A 19697-nucleotide genomic window follows, 5' to 3' on the forward strand; every position below is an offset into this window, starting at 1 on the left:
CAAGGGGGGCGCCAGCCTTGCACACGCGCGTGCCCGGGGCCGCCGTCACCCCCACGCGCGCGTGCCCGGCCCGGGGGGGCGGGACCCCACCCCTCCCTTTGCACGCCCGCTCACACCCCCGCCTCCCCTTGCACGCCCAGGGGCTCTCGCACGCCCGGCTGCGCCTCCCCTTGCACGCCCGGCGCCTCTTGCACGCCCGGCTCCGGCGCTACATCCGCGTCTCGTTGCACAACCGCCGCCTCTTGCACAATCGCCTCCCCTTGCACGCCCGCCTCCGCCGCCTGTTGCACGCCCGGGAGCTCCCCTTCACGCCCAGGAGCTCCCCTTGCACGCCCGGCTCCCAGGGCACGCCCGTGTCCGTGTCCTGCGGCGCGTCCCGTTGCACGCCCACGTGTCCTTGCACGCCCGGCTCCCGTTGCACGCCCATCTCCACGTCCCACCGCGCCGCTTGCACGCTCATCTCCGGCTCCCATTGCACGCCCAGCTCCAGCTGCCGTTGCACGCCCAGCTCCTGTTGCACGCTCAGCTTCCTCTGGATCTCCACCTCCCGTTGCACGCCCAGCTCCTGTTGCACACTCAGCCCTCCTCTGCGCCTCCAGCTCCCGTTGCACGCTCAGCTTCCGCTGCACGCTCAGCTCCCGTTGCACGCTCAGATCCCGCCGGGCTCCCAGCTCCATCTCCTGTTGCACACTCAGCTCCCGTTGCACGCTCATGTCCCACCGGATGCCCACGTCCACGTCCCGGCGCCCGCTGTCCACGTCCCGGTGCACACTCAGCGCACGCCCGAGGCTCCCTTGCACGCCCGCGCCCCCTCGCACGCCCGGGGCCCCTCGCACGCCCAAATCCCCTTGCACACCCGGGCCCCAGGGTGCACTCGGGTCCCGTTGCACACTCAGGCCCCGTGGCACACCTGGGTCCTTTTGCACACTCAGATCCGGTGGCACACCTGGGTCCCGTTGCACACTCAGACCCCGTTGCACACTCAGACCCCGTTGCACACCTGTGTCTTTTTGCACACTCAGACCCCGTTGCACACTCAGATCCCGTTGCACACCTGGGTCTTTTTGCACACTCAGACCCCGTTGCACACTCGGATCCCGTTGCACACCTGGGTCTTTTTGCACACTCAGACCCCGTTGCACACTCGGATCCCCTTGAACACCTGGATCCAATGGCACACCTGGAACCCATTGCACGCTGGGATCGCCTTGCACACCTGGATCCTGTTGCACACCCAGATCCCGTTGCACACTTGGATCCCTTTGCACACCTGGATCCCGTTGCACACCTGGATCCTTTCACAGTCTTAAGTCCAGAACCTGTGGCACACTCGGATCCCCTTGCACACCTGGATCCCGTGGCACACCTGGATCCCATTGCACGCTGGGATCGCCTTGCACACCTGGATCCCGTTGCACACTCAGATCCCATCACATTCCAATGTCCGGATCCCCTTGCACACCCGGATCCCGTTGCACACCTGGATCCCATTGCATGCTCGGACCCCGTTTTACACCTGGATCCCGTTGCACACCTGGATCCTTTCACAGTCTTAAGTCCAGATCCCATGGCACACCTGGATCCTGTTACACACCTGGATCCTGTTACACACCTGGATCCTGTTACACACCTGGATCCTGTTGCACACCTGGATCCCACTGCACACTTGAGTGCGACTGCACGCTCGGATCCCGTTGCACGCTCAGATCCCATTTCACACCTGGATCCCATTTTACACCTGGATCCTGTTGCACACCTGGATCCTGTTGCACACCTGGATCCTTTCACAGTCTTAAGTCCAGATCCCATGGCACACCTGGATCCTGTTGCACACCTGGATCCTGTTACACACCTGGATCCTGTTACACACCTGGATCCTGTTGCACACCTGGATCCCACTGCACACTTGAGTGCGACTGCACGCTCGGATCCCGTTGCACGCTCAGATCCCATTTCACACCTGGATCCCATTTTACACCTGGATCCTGTTGCACACCTGGATCCTGTTGCACACCTGGATCCTTTCACAGTCTTAAGTCCAGATCCTGTTACACACCTGGATCCCGTTGCACACCTGGATCCTGTTGCACACCTGGATCCTTTCACAGTCTTAAGTCCAGATCCCATTGCACACCTGGATCCCATTTTATACCTGGATCCCGTTGCACACCTGGATCCCATTGCACACCTGGATCCTTTCACAGTCTTAAGTCCAGATCCCATTGCACACCTGGATCCCATTGCACACCTGGATCCTGTTGCACACCTGGATCCTGTTGCACACTGAGATCCCATTGCACACCTGGATCCCATTGCACACCTGGAGCCCGTTGCACACCTGGACCCCGTTGCACACTCACCTCCCCCCTCTCCACCTCTCTCCCTCACACCTGAGGGTCCCTCCCTGGTACCTGAGGGTCTCAACTCCACACCTGGGGGTCCCTCCCTCACACCTGAGGGTCTCAACTCCACACCTGGGGGTCCCTCCCTCACACCTGGGGGTCCCTCCCTCACACCTGGGGGTCTCTCCTCGGTACCTGGGGGTCTCTCCTTGACACCTGAGAGTCCCTTCTCGGTACCTGACTGTGTCCCCCTCCCACCTGGAGATGTCTTCTCGGTACCTGAGGGTCCCTCCCTCACACCTGAGGGTCTCCCCTTCACACTTGAGGGTCTCTCCTCGGTACCTGAGGGTCCCTCCCTCACACCTGAGGGTCTCTCCTCAGTACCTGGGGGTCCCTCCTCGCTACCTGGGGATTCCTCCTCGGTACCTGGGTGTCTCCCCCTCACACCTGAGGGTTCCTCCTCGGTACCTGAGGGTCTCCCCTTCACACCTGAGGGTCTCTCCTCGGTACCTGAGGGTCTCCCCTTCACACCTGAGGGTCTCTCCTCGGTACCTGAGGGTTCCTCCCTCACACCTGAGGGTCCCTCCTCGCTACCTGGGGGTTCCTCCTCGGTACCTGAGGGTCTCCCATTCACACCTGGGGGTTCCTCCTCGGTACCTGAGGGTCTTCCCTTCACACCTGAGGGTCCCTCCTCGCTACCTGGGGATTCCTCCTCGGTACCTGGGTGTCTCCCCCCTCACACCTGAGGGTTTCTCCTCGGTACCTGGGGGTTCCTCCTCGGTACCTGGGTGTCTCCCCCTCACACCTGAGGGTTTCTCCTCGGTACCTGAGGGTCCCTCCTCGGTACCTGAGTGTCTCCCCTTCACACCTGGAGGTTCCTCGTCCGGTACCTGGGGATTCCTCCTCGGTACCTGGGTGTCTCCCCCTCACACCTGAGGGTTTCCCCTTCACACCTGGGGGTCCCTCCTCTCCACCTGGGGGTCTCCGCTCGGTACCTGAGCCTCCCTTACCACCACCCACCTGCCTCCCCCACCCCCCCCGCCCCGCCCCTCCCCCCGCGCTCAGGTGCGCGTCCATCACCTCTCGAGGAAGAGGCGCAGGCGCGGTCGATGTTCATGCGGTGCCCGACGCGCGTCACGCCCAGGTCGATGTAATCCTCCTTGGTGAGCGCGGGCAGGTGCGTGCCGTCGATCTCGTTGTGCAGGAAGCGCGCGCGGTGCTCGCCCAGGTTCAGCGACTCCAGCCAGTCGGCCACGTCGAACTTGCTCCAAAAAGCCAAAGGTTTGGCCCCAAAAGGCTTCGGGGGGGCGGGGCCGGCGGCGGCGGCGGCGGCGGCGCGGGGCGGGGAGAGCGAGCGGAGCTCCAGGTAAGCGGCGGCGCCGCCGTACAGGTGAGCGGCAGGTAAGGTGGGCAGCGAGGCGGGGCGGGGGGCGGGGCTGCCGCGGCGCTCCGAGGGGGGAGGGGCGGGGCTGGGCGCGCGGCGGAGGGGCGGGCGCACGTCCAGGTCGCCGCCCACGGCCACGCCCACCGAGGGTTTGGGAGGGGGAGGCGGCCAATGGGGGAAGAGGGCGGAGGTCGGGGGGAGGGGCTTGGTGGTGGCGGAGGAGGGGGGGGGAGGGGCGGGTGGAGTCCGTGAGCCTGTGGGGGGAGGGGAGGGGGGAGGGGTTAGGGAGGGGGGAGTGGGCGGGGACACGCCCACTCCCTGCCCTTCAGCCAATCCCATCCGTCCCCCCAATGGGTGGGGCAGGTGAGGTGAGAACAGGTGGGAACAGGTGGGGACAGGTGAGGGACAGGTGAGGTGAGGACAGGTGGGAACAGGTGGGAACAGGTGAGGTGAGGACAGGTGAAGTACACGTGAGGTACAGGTGAGATAGAGATGAGGACAGGTGAGATACAGGTGAGAACAGGTGAGACAGAGGTGAGGACAGGTGAGGACAGGTGAGATAGAGGTGAGGACAGGTGAGATACAGGTGAGATGAGGACAGGTGCAAACAGGTGAGGACAGGTGAAATACAGGTGGGAACAGGTGAGGACAGGTGAGATACAGGTGAAGTACAGGTGAGATAGAGATGAGGACAGGTGAGATAGAGGTGAGAGGGTGAGATACAGGTGAGACAGAGGTGAGGACAGGTGAGGACATGTGAGATGAGGACAGGTGAGGTGAGGACAGGTGAAATGCAGATGAGAACAGGTGGGGACAGGTGAGGCACAGGTGAGGTGAGGACAGGTGAAGTACAGGTGAGATAGAGATGAGAACAGGTGAGATAGAGATGAGAACAGGTGAGACAGAGGTGAGAACAGGTGAGATACAGGTGAGAGGTGAGAGACAGGTGAGATACAGGTGAGAGACAGGTGAGGACAGGTGAGGACAGGTGAGATGAGGACAGGTGCAAACAGGTGAGGACAGGTGAAATGCAGATGAGAACAGGTGTGAACAGGGGAGGCACAGGTGAATTGAGAACAGGTGAAGTACAGGTGAGATGAGAACAGGTTCGAACAGGTGAGGTCAGAACAGGTGAGATACAGGTGAGGTGTGGTACAGGTGAGATGAGAACAGGTTAGAACAGGTGAGGTGTGGTACAGGTGAGATGAGAACAGGTGAGGTGTGGTACAGGTGAGAGGCGCAGTACAGGTGTGATGTGCCAGGTGTGATTAGTACAGGTGTGCTGGGTCCAGGTGTGACAGACAGCACAGGTGCAGCGCCCACCCCAATCCATGCAACAGCAGCCACAGGTGCCACAGGTGTGTCACAGGTGTGCCACAGGTGTGCCACAGGTGTGCCACAGGTACCACAGGTGTGTCACAGGTGTGTCACAGGTGCCACAGGTGTGCCACAGGTGTGTCACAGGTGCCACAGGTGTGCCACAGGTGTGTCACAGGTGCAATGACCCCCCCCAATCCATGCAACAGCTGTCACAGGTACCACAGGTGCATCACAGGTGTATTACAGGTGTGCCACAGGTGTGTCACAGATGTCCCCCTAAGCCCATGCAGCAGCCACAGGTGTGCCACAGGTGTACCACAGGTGTGTCACAGGTGCAATAGCCCCCCCCAATCCATGCAACAGCCGCCACAGGTACCACAGGTGTGTCACAGGTGTGTCACAGGTACCACAGGTGTGCCACAGGTGTGTCACAGGTGCAATGACCCCCCCCCAATCCATGCAACAGCTGTCACAGGTACCACAGGTGCATCACAGGTGTATTACAGGTGTGCCACAGGTGTGTCACAGATGTCCCCCCAAGCCCATGCAGCAGCCACAGGTGTGCCACAGGTGTACCACAGGTGTGTCACAGGTGCAATAGCCCCCCCCAATCCATGCAACAGCCGCCACAGGTACCACAGGTGTGTCACAGGTGTGCCACAGGTGTGCCACAGGTGCAACAGTCCCCCCAATCCATGCAGGAGCCACCACAGGTGTGCCACAGGTGTGCCACCCCCCCTCCCAAAGCCATGCAGCTGGTGCCAGGTGTGCCACAGGTGCGATGGGTGCCCCCCACCCCATGCAGAGTGCCAGGTGTGTAACAGGTGTGCCGCAGGTGCCACCCCCCCCCCAAGACCATGCACACAGTGCCAGGTGTATCACAGGTGTGCCACAGGTGAGCCACAGGTGAGCCACAGGTGTGTCACAGGTGCCACAGGTGAGACACAGGTGTGCCACAGGTGTGTCACAGGTGCAATGGGTGTGTCACAGGTGTGCCACACATTTGATAGCCCCACAATCCATGCAGCAGGTGCCAGGTGTGTCACAGGTGTGTCACGGGTGTGTCACAGGTGTGACCACCCCATCCATGCAATGCCCCAGGTGTGATGGGTGTCACAGGTGTGATGGGTGACTCAGGTGTGACAGGTGTCCAAGGTGTGATGGAAGCCCCGCCCCCCAGGTGTAACAGATGTCCCAGAAGCCCCTCACCTTCCCCAGGTGTGCTGGAAGCCCCGCCCCCCAGGTGTCCCAGGTGTGAATGACACCCCAGGTGTGCTGGAAGCCCCGCCCCCCAGGTGTGAATGACACCCCAGGTGTGCTGGAAGCCCCGCCCCCAGGTGTGAATGACACCCCAGGTGTGATGGAAGCCCCGCCCCCCAGGTGTGAATGACACCCCAGGTGTGATGGAAGCCCCGCCCCCCAGGTGTGACTGACACCCCAGGTGTGATGGAAGCCCCGCCCCCCCAGGTGTGACTGACACCCCAGGTGTGCTGCAAGACCCTCCCCCTAGGTGAGCCAGAAGCCCCTCCCCTAGGTGTGATGGACACCCCAGGTGTGATGGAAGCCCCGCCCCCCAGGTGTGAATGACACCCCAGGTATGATGGAAGCCCCGCCCCAACCAGGTGTGATGGACACCCCAGGTGCCCCCTAAGCCCCGCCCCCCCACGTGTGATGGACACCCCAGGTGTGATGGAAGCCCCGGCCCCCACGTGTAACGGACCCCCCTCGGTGCCCCCTAAGCCCCGCCCCCGCAGGTGTGATGGACACCCCATATGCCCCACAAGTCCCACCCCCAGGTATGATGGACAACCCAGGTGCCCTACAAGCCCCGCCCCCCAGGTGTGACTGACACCCCAGGTGTTCCTCCAACCCCGCCCTCCAGGTGTGATAGACACCCCAGGTATGATGGAAGCCCCGCCCCCCAGGCGTGATGGACACCCCAGGTATGACGGAAGCCCCGCCCCCAGGTGTGATGGACACCCAGGGTATGATGGAAGCCCCGCCCCCCAGGTGTGATGGACACCCCAGGTATGATGGAAGCCCCGCCCCCCAGGTGTGATGGACACCCCAGGTGTTCCTCCAACCCCGCCCCCCAGGTGTGATGGACACCCCAGGTATGATGGAAGCCTCGCCCCCCAGGTGTGATGGACACCCCAGGTATGATGGAAGCCCCGCCTCCAGGTGTGAGGGACACCCCAGGTGCCCCACAAGCCCCGCCCCCCAGGTGTGATGGACAACCCAGGTGCCCTACAAGCCCCGCCCCCCAGGTGTGACTGACACCCCAGGTGTTCCTCCAACCCCGCCCTCCAGGTGTGATAGACACCCCAGGTATGATGGAAGCCCCGCCCCCCAGGTGTGATGGACACCCCAGGTATGATGGAAGCCCCGCCCCCAGGTGTGATGGACACCCAGGGTATGATGGAAGCCCCGCCCCCCAGGTGTGATGGACACCCCAGTTGTGATGGAAGCCCCGCCCCTAGGTGTGATGGACACCCCAGGTATGATGGACACCCCCGGTGTGATGGAAGCCCCGCCCCCCCAGGTGTGATGGACACCCCAGGTATGATGGACACCCCCGGTATGACGGAAGCCCCGCCCCCCTAGGTGTGATGGACACCCCAGGTATGATGGACACCCAGGGTATGACGGAAGCCCCGCCACCCAGGTGTGATGGACACCCCAGGTGCCCTACAAGCCCCGCCTCCAAGTGTGATGGACACCCCAGGTGTGATGGACACCCCAGGTGTGATGGACACCCCAGGCGTAATGGAAGCCCCGCCCCCCCAAGTGTGAAGGACACCCCAGGTATGATGGAAGCCCCGCCCCCCCAGGTGTGAAGGACACCCCAGTTATGATGGAAGCCCCGCCCCCCCAGGTATGATAGACACCTCAGTTATGAAAGAAGCCCCGCCCCCCAGGTGCGCCCCTTTAGCCCCGCCCCCTCACCTGTGCCTCCCCGCGAATCCTCCCTCGAGTCCCGCGCGGCTCCAGGGCGCGCCCATCCCCCCTCGCTGCGCCTGGGGGAGGGGCAGCGCCAGCGGCGGCGGGGGGAGGGGCGGCTCCTCCCCCCACTCCTGCCCCAGGCCCCTCCCCCCCCTCAGCACCACCCTGCCCCTCCCCCCGCGGCGCTCCGCCCCCTCCAGCCCCTCCTGCCCCTCGGGGGGGTGGTCGCTGCTGCTGCGGCTGTCGGGCTCCTCGATGCCCGAGTCCGTCACCGCCTCCCCCGCCTCGGCCCCGCCCACCCCCCCCCAAAATCACCGCCGACCCTCCCCCCACACCCCCCCCCGCCCCTCCCCCACCGCCCCCCCGCCGGGGGTCGTGGGCTCCCCCGGCCGCCCCTCCCCCTCCCTGGGTCAGCGTGGCCACCTCGCTGTCGTACGAGGTCAGGCTGGAGGTGGCCGAGTCCCCTCCCCCACCCCCGCCCCCGCCCTGGGGTGGGGGAGGGGCGGCAGGGGGAGGGGCGCCGTCGCGCGAGGGGGGGGAGGGGAGGGGGAGGGGTCTCGAAGCTGTTGGCGAACTCCAGGGGCGGGGGGAGGGGCTCGGCCAGCAGCAGCTCCTCGTCCGCGTCCACCGAGGGGGCGGGGGGGGGGGAGGGACAGCAGGGGAGACCCCCCCCCCCACCACGCCGCCCCCTCCCCCCACCGCCACCGGGACCCCTCCCCCAGCGCCGCCGGGGGGGTCGGAGAAGCGCACGCGACCTTCGGGGGAGTGGGGGGGGGAGGGGCGGCGGCCGCCACCCCTCCCCCACCCCAGAGGGGCTCGAGGCGGCGGGAGGGGCTGCCGGGGGGGATGGGCAGTTTTTGGGGAGGGGGCGTCTTGGGTAAGGTGGGGGGGCCCCCCGAGAGGTGCAGGGCGGAGACCCCGCCCAAAAGGGGGAGGGAGCGAACCCCCGCCCCTCCCCCCACCCCTCCCCCTCCGTAGGCCATGGGGGCGCCCATCCCCCCCCCCCACCCCCAGAGCGGGGTGGAGGGGGGAGGGGGGGGCGGTGCCGGCGGGGGGAGGGGCGTGCAGGGGGGGGAGACCCCCGTGGAGCCCCCCCAGGGGGAAGGGGGAGGGGGAGGGGGCGGCGGGGGGGGAGGACGCGGCAGGCGCCGGCGGGGGGAGGGGCGCGCACGGGGCTCAAACTGGGATGGACCGGAGCCATACTGGGATGGACCGGGGCCAAACTGGGATGGACCGGCCCCGCCCCCGGGTGCAGCGGGGGAGGGGCCGCCCCCTGCGCCCCTCCCCCTCCCACGCTGCTGAAGGCGCTGCCCCTCCCCCCGCCTTGCCCTCCCCCCCCCTCCCCTCGCCCCCCGGTAGCCGCGGCTGGGGGCGGGGAAAGCCTCGGCCCCTCCCCCCCCCATCCCCACCCCCGCCCCTCCCCCAGCGGCCGCGAACATCCCCTCGTCGATGCTTTTGGAGTGACGTAAGCGCGGCTGGGCGGGGGGAGGGCCCAACCCCCCCCCCTCCCGGAGCCCCTCCCCCACCCTCCTCATCCTCCTCGGTGCTGAGGAAGAGCGCCGAGCGCCGCCCCGCCCCCCACTCCCTCCGCCCCGCCCCCACCAGCGCCGCCCCGAACTGCGAGGTGAAATCCAAACCCTGCGGGGGGGGAGGGGCGCAGGGAGAGACCCCTCCTCCCCCTCCCCCTCCCCCCACCCCCACCCCCACCTCGGGGGTCGCCGCCGCCCCTCCCCCTCCCCCAGCCCCCCCCTCGGCCTCCACGCTGCTCCCGCGGCTGCTGCGGCCCGAGCTGGAGGTGGAGGGCGCCTTGACCACTATCGTGGGTATCGCGATAGAGCTCTTGTCCCCGCCCCCCGCCCCTCCCCCACCGCCCCCCTCCCCCTCCACCTTGGTTTGCTTCACCAGCGGCCCCTTGCGCCGCAGCGGCTTGGCCGGACCCCCTCCCCCCACCCCCACCCCCACCCCCCACCCCCGGCCTCGCCCCGCCCCCCCCCAGGTTGTAGAGGCGCCAGGGAGCCCCGCCCCCAGCCCCGCCCCCAGCCCCGCCCGGGGGGGCGTGGCGAGGGCTGGGGGGGGCAGGGGCGGAGTAGGGGGGCTCGGGGGGGGAGGTGGTGGGGGGAGGGGGGATCTCGTCCGAGCCGGGCACCGAGAGGCTGCGCGAGAAACGGCCCGGGGGCGGCGCCAGGAACGGCCGCTCCTCCTCCGGGGCACCTGCGGGGCGGAAATTAATCGTTAATAATTAGTTATTAATAGTTAATAAATGATTATTAGTATTATTGCTAGTATTATTATGGTTATTGTTATTGTTATTATCGCTATCGTTATTATTAGGAACTGCCGCTCCTCCTCCGGGGCACCTGCGGGGCGGAAATTAATCGTTAATCACTAATTATTAGCCATTAATAAATGATTATTAGTATTATTGCTATTATTATTATCGTTATTGTTATTATTATTCGTCTTGTTATTGTTATTATTGTTATTGTTATTAGGAAACGGCCGCTCCTCCTCCGGGGCACCTGCGGGGCGGAAATTAATCGTTAATCGCTAATTATTAGCCATTAATAAATGATTATTAGTATTATTGCTATTATTATTATCGTTATTGTTATTGTTATTGGTATTATTGTTATTATTAGGAACGGCCGCTCCTCCTCCGGCGCACCTGCGGGGCGGAAATTAATCGTTAATCACTAATTATTAGCCATTAATAAATGATTATTAGTATTATTGCTATTATTATTAATGTTATTGTTATTATTATTGGTATTATTGTTATTATTAGGAACGGCCGCTCCTCCTCCGGGGCACCTGCGGGGCGGAAATTAATCGTTAATCGCTAATTATTAGCCATTAATAAATGATTATTAGTATTATTGCTATTATTATTATGGTTATTGTTATTGTTATTATCGCTATCGTTATTATTAGGAACGGGCCGCTCCTCCTCCGGGGCACCTGCAGGGCGGAAATGGCATCATTATTCGCTAATTATTAGCCGTTAATAAATTATTATTAGTATTATTATTATTATTGCTATTATTATTATTATTATTATTATTATTGCTATTATTATTAACGTTATTGTTATTATTATTGGTATTATTGTTATTATTAGGAACTGCCGCTCCTCCTCCGGGGCACCTGCGGGGCGGAAATTAATCGTTAATCATTAGTTATTAGCCGTTAATAAATTATTATTACTATTATTGCTATTATTATTATCGTTATTGTTATTATTATTGGTATTATTCCTATTATTAGGAACGGCCGCTCCTCCTCCGGGGCACCTGCGGGGCGGAAATGGCATCATTAATTGCTAATTATTAGCCGTTAATAAATTGTTATTAGTAGTATTGCTATTATTATTATCGTTATTGTTATGGTTATTATTATTATCGTTATTGTTATTATTATTGGTATTATTCCTATTATTAGGGTACGGCCGCTCCTCCTCCGGGGCACCTGCGGGAGGAAATTAATCGTTAATCATTAGTTATTAGCCGTTAATAAATTGTTATTACTATTATTGCGATTATTATTATCGTTATTGTTATTGTTATTGGTATTATTTCCTATTATTAGGAACGGCCGCTCCTCCTCCGGGGCACCTGCGGGGCGGAAATTAATCGTTAATCACTAATTATTAGCCATTAATAAATGATTATTAGTATTATTGCTATTATTATTATCGTTATTGTTATTATTATTGGTATTATTCCTATTATTAGGAACGGCCGCTCCTCCTCCGGCGCACCTGCGGGGCGGAAATGGCATCATTAATCGCTAATTATTAGCCGTTAATAAATTGTTATTAGTATTATTGCTATTATTATTATCGTTATTGTTATTATTATTGGTATTATTCCTATTATTAGGAACGGCCGCTCCTCCTCCGGGGCACCTGCGGGGCGGAAATTAATCGTTAATTACTAATTATTAATCGTTAATAAATTATTATTATTATTACTATTATTATTATCGTTATTGTTATTATTATTGGTATTGTTATTGTTATTATTAGGAACGGCCCGCTCCTCCTCCGGGGCACCTGCGGGGCGGAAATTAATCGTTAATAATTAGTTATTAATCGTTAAAAAATTATTGTTAATATTGCATTTGGTATTCTCATTGTTATTGTTATTATTATTATTATTATTATTATTATTATTATTATTATTAGGTACGGCTGCTCCTCCTCGGGGGCACCTGTGGGGCTGTAATTAATCGTTATTAATTAATTGTTAATAATTAATAAATTATTATTATTGCTATTGTTGTTATTATTATTATTATTATTATTATTATTATTATTATTATTATTATTATTATTATTGTTATTATTAGGTACGGCAGCTCCTCCTCAGGTGCACCTGCGGGGTGGAAATTAATCGTTATTAATTAATTATTAATCCTTGATAAATTATTGTCGATATTGCATTTGGTATTCTCATTGTTATTGTTATTATTGTTATTATTATTATTATTATTATTTATTGGGTTCGGCTGCTCCTCCTCAGGGGCACCTGTGGGGCTGTAATTAATCGTTATTAATTAATTATTAATAATTAACAAATAATTATTATTGCTATTGTTATTCTCATTATCATTATTATTATTATTATTTTTTTTATTATTATTATTAGGTACGGCAGCTCCTCCTCAGGTGCACCTGCCAGAGGGAAAAGTCCTTAATAACAAATAATTAATTATTTTTTATTATTATTATTATTATTATTATTATTATTATTATTATTATTATTATTATTATTATTATTAGGTACGGCTGCTCCTCCTCATCCTGATTATTCCAAATATAATGATTAAAAGCAATTATTAATCGTGATTATTTCAAAAATAATTATTAAAAGCAATTATTAATCGTGATTATGCCAAAAATAATGATTAGAACCAATTATTAATCATGATTATGTCAAAAATAATGATTAAAAGCAATTATTAATGGTGATTATTACAGAAATAATGATTAAAACCAATTATTAATCATGATTAAATAAAAAAATAATGATGAGAACCAATTATTAATGGTGATTTGTGCAAAAATAATGATTAATAGCAATTATTAATGGTGATTAGTACAAAAATAATTGTTATAAGCAATTATTAATCATGATTATTAGAAAAATAATGATTAATAGCAATTATTAATGGTGATTAGTACAAAAATAATGATTAAAAGCAATTATTAATCGTGATTATTACAGAAATAATGATTAATAGCAATTATTAATGGTGATTATGTCAAAAATAATGATTAATAGCAATTATTAATGGTGATTATTCCCAGTAATGATTAACCATGAATTATTAAATCGATCATTAAAGGCAAATATTGGAATCAAATACTGAAAATAATTATTAGAAACCGATTGTCGGGATAATTACTGCAGGCAGTGCTCCGGAAGGGCGAATAATAATGAGGAAATAATGAATATTAATGAGGTATTCAGGAATATTAATGAGGAAATAATGAATATTAATGAGGAATTCAATGAATATTGACGAGGAAATCATGAATATTAATGGCTAATTAATGATTAATGGACGCACCGATGGATTTCTGGCGCAGCATCAGCCCCGGGGGGGGGCCCGGGGGCAGCAGGGGGCGCTCGAAGGGACCCTGGGGGAGGGGCAGAGACGGGGGGGGGGTGAGCACCCCAAATTCACCCGAAATTCACCCGAAATTTCACCCCAAAATCACCCCAAAATCACCTGAAATTCACCCAAAATGTCACCCCAAATTCACTCCAAATTCACCCCAAATTCACCCCAAATTCACCTGAAATTCACCCCAAATTCACCTGAAATTCACCCCAAATTCACCCCAAATTTCAAACCAGATTCACCTGAAATTCACCCCAAATTCACCCAAATTACACCAGAATTTCACCTGAAATTCATCTGAAATTCACCCCAAATTCACCTGAAATTCACCCCAAATTCACCTGAAATTCACCTGAAGTTCACCCCAAATTCACCCCAAATTTAACCTGAAATTCACCCCCAAATTCACCTGAAATTCACCCGAAATTTCACCCCCAAATTCACCCCAAATTCACCCGAAATTCACCCAAAATTTCACCCCAAATTCACCCCAAAATCACCCCCAAATTCACCCCAAAATCACCCGAAATTCACCCGAAATTTCACCCCCAAATTCAACCCAAATTCACCAAAAATTCATCCCAAATTCACCCGAAATTCACCCCAAAATCACCCAAAATTCACCCGAAATTCACCTGAAATTCACCTGAAATTCACCCCAAATTCACCCCAAATTCACCTGAAATTCACCCCAAATTCTCCCCAAATTCACCCCAAATTCACCTGAAATTCACCCCAAATTCACCCAAAATTAACCTGAAATTCACCTGAAATTCACCTGAAATTCACCCCAAATTCACCCCAAAATTCACCCCAATATCACCCCAAATTCACCTGAAATTCACCCCAAATTCACCCCAAATTCACCTGAAATTCACCCCAATTTCACCCCAAATTCACCCCAAATTCACCTAAAATTCACCCGAAATTTCACCCCCAAATTCACCCCAAATTCACCTGAAATTCACCCCAAATTCACCTGAAATTCACCTGAAATTCACCCCAAAATTCACCCCAAAATTCACCCAAAATTTCACCCCAAATTCACCCCAAATTCTCCCCAAATTCACCTGAAATTCACCCCAAATTCACCCAAAATTCACCTGAAATTCACCCCAAATTCACCCCAAATTCACCCCAAATTCACCTGAAGTTCACCCCAAATTAATTCACCCCAAATTCACCCCAAATTCACCTGAAATTCACCCCAAATTCACCCCAAATTCACCCCAAATTCACCCCAAATTCACCTGAAATTCACCCAAAATTTCACCCCAAATTCACCTGAAATTCACCCCAAATTCACCCCAAATTCACCTGAAATTCACCCAAAATTTCACCCCAAATTCACCTGAAATTCACCCCAAATTCAGCCCAAAATCACCCCAAACTCACCCCAAATTCACCCCAAATTCACCCAAATTCACCCCAAAATCACCTGAAATTCACCCCAAATTCACCCCAAATTCACCCCAAATTCACCCCAAATTCACCCCAAAATCACCTGAAATTCACCCCAAATTCACCCCAAAATCACCCCAAATTCACCTGAAATTCACCCCAAATTCACCCGAAATTCACCCCAAATTCACCTGAAATTCACCCCAAATTCGCCCGAAATTCACCTGAAATTCACCCCAAATTCACCTGAAATTCACCTGAATTTCACCCCAAATTCACCTGAAATTCACCCAAATTTCACCAGAATTTCACCTGAAATTCACCCCAAATTCACCTGAAATTCACCCCAAATTCACCCCAAATTCACCTGAAATTCACCCCAAATTCACCCTAATTTCACCTGAATTTCACTGAATTTTACCCGAATTTTACCCAAAATTCATCCAAATTTTACTCGAATTTTACCTGATTTTCAAATAAATTTCACCCAAATTTTACCTGAATTTTACCCAAATTTTCCCCAAATTTCATCTAAATTTAACTCGAATTTTACCCAAATTTCATCTAAATTTAACTCGAATTTTACCCAAATTTCCCCCAAATTTAACTCGAATTTTACCCAAATTTCACCCAATTTTCCTCAAATTTCACCCAAAATTAACTCGAATTTTACCCAAATTTCACTCGAATTTTTACCCAATTTCACCGAACTTTAACTCAAATTTTACCCAAATTTCACCTGAATGTAACTCAACTTTAATCCAAATTTCACCAAATTTAACTCGAATTTTAACCAAATTTCACCCAATTTTCATCAAATTTTACCCAAACTGAACTCGATTTTTAACCCAGTTTTACCCAAATTTTCACCCAAATTTTACTGGAGTTTTACCTGAATTTCCCTCAAATTTCACCCAAATTTAACTCGAATTTTACCTGAATTTCACCCAAATTTTACCTGAATTCCACCCAAATTTAACTCGAATTTTACCTGAATTTCCCTCAAATTTCTCCCAAATTTAAATCAAATTTTACCTGAATTTCAAACAAATTTTACCTCAATTTAGCTCGAATTTTACCTGAATTTTACCCAAATTTCACCTGAATTTCCTCAGAAATTCCCCCAAATGTCACCCAAATTTAACTTGAATTTTACCTGAATTTCCCCCAAATTTTCCCCAAATTTAACTCAAATTTTCCCTGAATTTTCCCTGAATTTCATTCAAATTTCACCAAATTTTACTTGAATTTCTACTGATTTTTCCTCAAATTTAAACTGAATTTTCCCTCAATTTCACCTGAATTTTCTCCATATTTTATCTGAATTGCACCCAAATTTTGCTCCAATTTCCCCTGAATTTCACTCAAATTTTACCCAAATTTTCATCCAAATTTCATTCTAATTTACCCCAAATTCCACTTAAATTTTACCTGAATTTAACCCAAATTTTGCCAAAATTTAACTGATTTTTCTCCAAATTTCAGCATAATTTTACCTGAATTTCCCTCAAATTTTGCCCAATTTTTGCCCAATTTTCCCCCAAATTCCACCCAAATTTCCCTGAATTTCCACCAAAATTTCACATGGATTCCACCCAATTTTCATTCTTATTTTCCCAAAAATTCACCCCAATTTTCCCCAACTTCCACCCAAATTTTGCCTGAATTTAATCCAAATTTCATCCAAACCTTACCCAAATTTTGCCAAATTTTAACTGATTTTTCTCCAAGTTTCAGCACAATTTTATCTGATTTTAACCCAAATTTTGCCAAAAATTCACCCAAATTCCACCCAAATTTCACAATTTTTTTTTCCAAATATCATCCAAATTTTCACCAAATTTTACCCCAATTTTCCCCAAATTTTACCTGAATTTCACCCGAATTTCACCCAAATTTTCCCCAAATTTTACCCAATTTCACCCAAATTTTCACCAAATTCCACCCAAATTTCACAATTTTTTTTCCAAATATCATCCAAATTTTCACCAAATTTTCACCAAAATTTTCACCAAATTTTACCTGCATTTCATCCAATTTCACCCGAATTTCACCCAAATTTTCACCAAATTCCACCCAAATTTCACAGTTTTTTTTTCCAAATATCATCCAAATTTTCACCAAATTTTACCCGAATTTTCCCCAAATTTTACCCAATTTCACCCAAATTTTCACCAAATTCCACCCAAATTTCACAATTTTTTTTCCAAATATCATCCAAATTTTCACCAAATTTTACCCAAATTTTCACCAAATTTTACCTGCATTTCATCCAAATTTCACCCGAATTTCACCCAAATTTTCACCAAATTCCACCCAAATTTCACAATTTTTTTTCCAAATATCATCCAAATTTTCACTAAATTTTACCCGAATTTTCCCCAAATTTTACCTGAATTTCACCCAAATTTTACCTGAATTTCACCCGAATTTCACCCGAATTTTCACCAAATTTTACCTGAATTTCATCCAAATTTCACCCAAATTTTCACCAAATTTTCACCAAATTTTCACCAAATTTTACCCAAATTTCACCCGAATTTTCACCAAATTTTACCTGAATTTCACCCGAATTTCACCCAAATTTCACCTGAATTTTCCCCAAATTTTCACCAAATTTCACCCGAATTTGCCCCAATTTTCCCCAGGAATTTTCCTCATTTCCCTCCCCAAATCCCACCCAAATTTCCCCCAAAATTTTCCCAAAATTTCCCCTTTTCCCCCCAAACCCCCCCCGCCCACCTCGGTGCTGAAGAAGCCTTTGGGGGGGCGCCCCCCCTTGCCCAGGGGGGGTCCCAGGGGCGCCCCCGGCCCCTCCCCCGCGCTGATGCTCTGCTGGGCGGCGGCCAGAATCTCGTCCAGCTTGTCTGGGGGGGGGGAGGGGGGAATTTGGGGAGGGGTCTCCACCCCAAATCCCCCCAAAATCCCCCCAAAATCCCCCCCAAAATCGAGCAAAAATCGCCACAAAAATCCCCCCCAAAATCCCGCCCAGGACCCCTCCCCCACCCCAAATCTCTCCCAGTTTGTCTGGGGGGGGGGGAGGGGGGAATTTGGGGAGGGGTCTCGACCCCAAATCCCCCAAAATCCCCCCCCAAATCTCCCCCAGGACCCCTCCCCCACCCCAAATCTCTCCCAGTTTGTCTGAGGGGGAGGGGGGAATTTGGGGAGGGGTCTCGACCCCAAATCCCCCCAAAATTCCCCCAAAAATCCCCCCAAATTTCCCCAAAATCCCCCCAAAAATCCCCCCCAGGACCCCTCCCCCACCCCAAAATCTCCTCCAGCTTGTCTGGGGGGGAGGGGGGAATTTGGGGAGGGGTCTCGACCCCAAATCCCCCCCAAAAATCCCCCCAAAAATCCCCCCCAGGACCCCTCCCCCACCCCAAAATCTCTCCCAGTTTGTCTGGGGGGGGAGGGGGGAATTTGGGGAGGGGTCTCGACCCTAAAATCCCCCCAAATCCCCCCCTGGACCCCCCCGAATTCCCCCAGGACCCCTCAAAATCCCCTCAAATCCCCCTAAAATCCCCCGGGACCCCCCCAAATCCCCCCGGGACCCCCCAGATCCCCCCGGGACCCCCCAAATCCCCCCGGGACCCCCCCCAGATCCCCCCGGGACCCCTCCCCACTCACTGAGGGCCATCTGATAAACCGTCCTCTTCTTCTCCGTGGTCGAGGAGGGGTCGAAATCTGGGGGGAGGAGGGGATTTGGGGGGGTCTTGGGGGGTCTTGGGGGGGATTTGGGGGGGGTCTTGGGGGGTCCCAGGGGGATTTGGGGGGGTCTTGGGGGGGATTTGGGGGGATTTGGGGGGGTCATGGGGGGTCCCAGGGGGATTTGGGGGGGTCTTGGGGGGTCCCAGGGGGATTTGGGGGGGATTTGGGGGATCCCAGAGGGATTTGGGGGGGGTCTTGGGGGGGATTTGGGGGGTCTTGGGGGGTCCCAGGGGGGTCCCAGGGGGATTTGGGGGGGTCCTGGGTGGTCCCATGGGGATTTGGGGGGGGTCTTGGGGGGTCCCAGGGGGATTTGGGGGGGTGTTGGGGGGGATTTGGGGGGGTCTTGGGGGGGATTTGGGGGGTCCTAGAGGGATTTGGGGCGGTCTTGGGGGGTCCCAGGGGGATTTGGGGGGGTCTTGGGGGGGATTTGGGGGGGGTCCCAGAGGGATTTGGGGGGGTCTTGGGGGGTCCCAGGGGGATTTGGGGGGGTCTTGGGGGGTTCCCAGAGGGATTTGGGGGGGTCTTGGGGGGTCCTAGAGGGATTTGGGGGGGTCTTGGGGGGTCCCAGGGGGATTTGGGGGGGTCTTGGGGGGGTCCCAGGGGGATTTTGGGGGGGTCTTGGGTGGTCCCAGGCAGATTTGGGGGGGTCTTGGGGGGGTCCCAGGCAGATTTGGGGGGATTTTGGGGGGGGTCTTGGGGGGGTCCCAGAGGGATTTGGGGGGGATTTGGGGGGTCCTAGAGGGATTTGGGGGGGATTTGGGTGGTCCCAGGGGGATTTGGGGGGGTCTTGGGGGGTCCCAGGGGGATTTGGGGGGGTTTTGGGGGGGATTTGGGGGGGTTTGGGGGGTCCCAAAGGGATTTGGGGGGGGATTTGGGGGATCCTAGAGGGATTTGGGGGGGTCTTGGGGGGTCCCAGGGGGATTTGGGGGGGATTTGGGGGGTCCCAGGGGGATTTGGGGGGGGTCTTGGGGGGT

The 19697-nt window shown here is 53.7% G+C and overlaps 3 protein-coding genes across 34 annotated transcripts; 1 reads left to right on the forward strand and 2 right to left on the reverse strand.

Moving 5' to 3' along the window:
- Positions 1-7: 7 nt before the first annotated feature.
- On the reverse strand, positions 8-3396 carry LOC132323061 (putative per-hexamer repeat protein 5). Of its 18 annotated transcripts, XM_059837851.1 has the most exons (5): positions 3106-3262; positions 1613-3041; positions 1517-1576; positions 582-1480; positions 8-526 (listed from the first exon to the last, which is right to left on the reverse strand). In XM_059837851.1, exons 2-5 carry the CDS (start codon positions 2311-2313, stop codon positions 111-113), a joined length of 2076 nt encoding a protein of 691 aa, XP_059693834.1. In that variant the 5' UTR covers positions 2314-3041; positions 3106-3262; the 3' UTR covers positions 8-110. The 18 variants fall into 18 exon arrangements, with proteins under 18 accessions (XP_059693834.1, XP_059693839.1, XP_059693835.1 ...); XM_059837856.1 differs by having other exon boundaries at positions 582-2621; positions 2895-3041; XM_059837852.1 differs by having other exon boundaries at positions 582-2411; positions 2496-3041.
- Positions 3397-3418: 22 nt separating this feature from the next.
- Positions 3419-18699, reverse strand: LOC132323065 (SH3 and multiple ankyrin repeat domains protein 1-like; the record flags this gene model as incomplete). Its single annotated transcript, XM_059837876.1, is given in 10 exon segments — positions 3419-3444; positions 3447-3980; positions 7993-8063; positions 8511-8629; positions 9399-9467; positions 9469-9929; positions 10036-10200; positions 13561-13630; positions 17758-17882; positions 18643-18699. Coding segments are annotated over 10 exon segments (1697 nt in total), but the record flags the coding sequence as incomplete, so codon positions are not given.
- LOC132323062 (uncharacterized) lies at positions 4025-6744 on the forward strand. Of its 15 annotated transcripts, XM_059837875.1 has the most exons (4): positions 4056-4249; positions 4498-4512; positions 4818-4857; positions 4900-6744. In XM_059837875.1, the coding sequence occupies exon 4, from the start codon at positions 5227-5229 to the stop codon at positions 6151-6153; it is 927 nt and encodes a 308-aa protein (XP_059693858.1). In that variant the 5' UTR covers positions 4056-4249; positions 4498-4512; positions 4818-4857; positions 4900-5226; the 3' UTR covers positions 6154-6744. The 15 variants fall into 15 exon arrangements, with proteins under 15 accessions (XP_059693844.1, XP_059693858.1, XP_059693848.1 ...); XM_059837865.1 differs by having other exon boundaries at positions 4056-4432; positions 4463-4559; positions 4725-6744; XM_059837866.1 differs by lacking the exon at positions 4498-4512 and adding an exon at positions 4463-4482 and having other exon boundaries at positions 4056-4432; positions 4715-6744.
- Positions 18700-19697: the final 998 nt, after the last annotated feature.

This window comes from Haemorhous mexicanus, unplaced genomic scaffold (assembly GCF_027477595.1).
Source record: "Haemorhous mexicanus isolate bHaeMex1 unplaced genomic scaffold, bHaeMex1.pri scaffold_275_ctg1, whole genome shotgun sequence".
Lineage (NCBI taxonomy): Eukaryota > Metazoa > Chordata > Aves > Passeriformes > Fringillidae > Haemorhous > Haemorhous mexicanus.

What these genes read in the sequence shown, in the direction of transcription:
- LOC132323061 (XM_059837857.1), bottom strand. Translation starts at nt 2,313, where the DNA reads ATGGGATCCAGGTGTGCAATGGGATCTCAGTGTGCAACAGGATCCAGG. An exon ending in AGCTGGAGGCGCAGAGGAGG is followed by an intron (nt 527 to 581) that starts GCTGAGTGTGCA and finishes ATCCAGAGGAAG; the next exon opens with CTGAGCGTGCAACAGGAGCT.
- LOC132323062 (XM_059837861.1), top strand. Translation starts at nt 5,227, where the DNA reads ATGACCCCCCCCAATCCATGCAACAGCTGTCACAGGTACCACAGGTGC.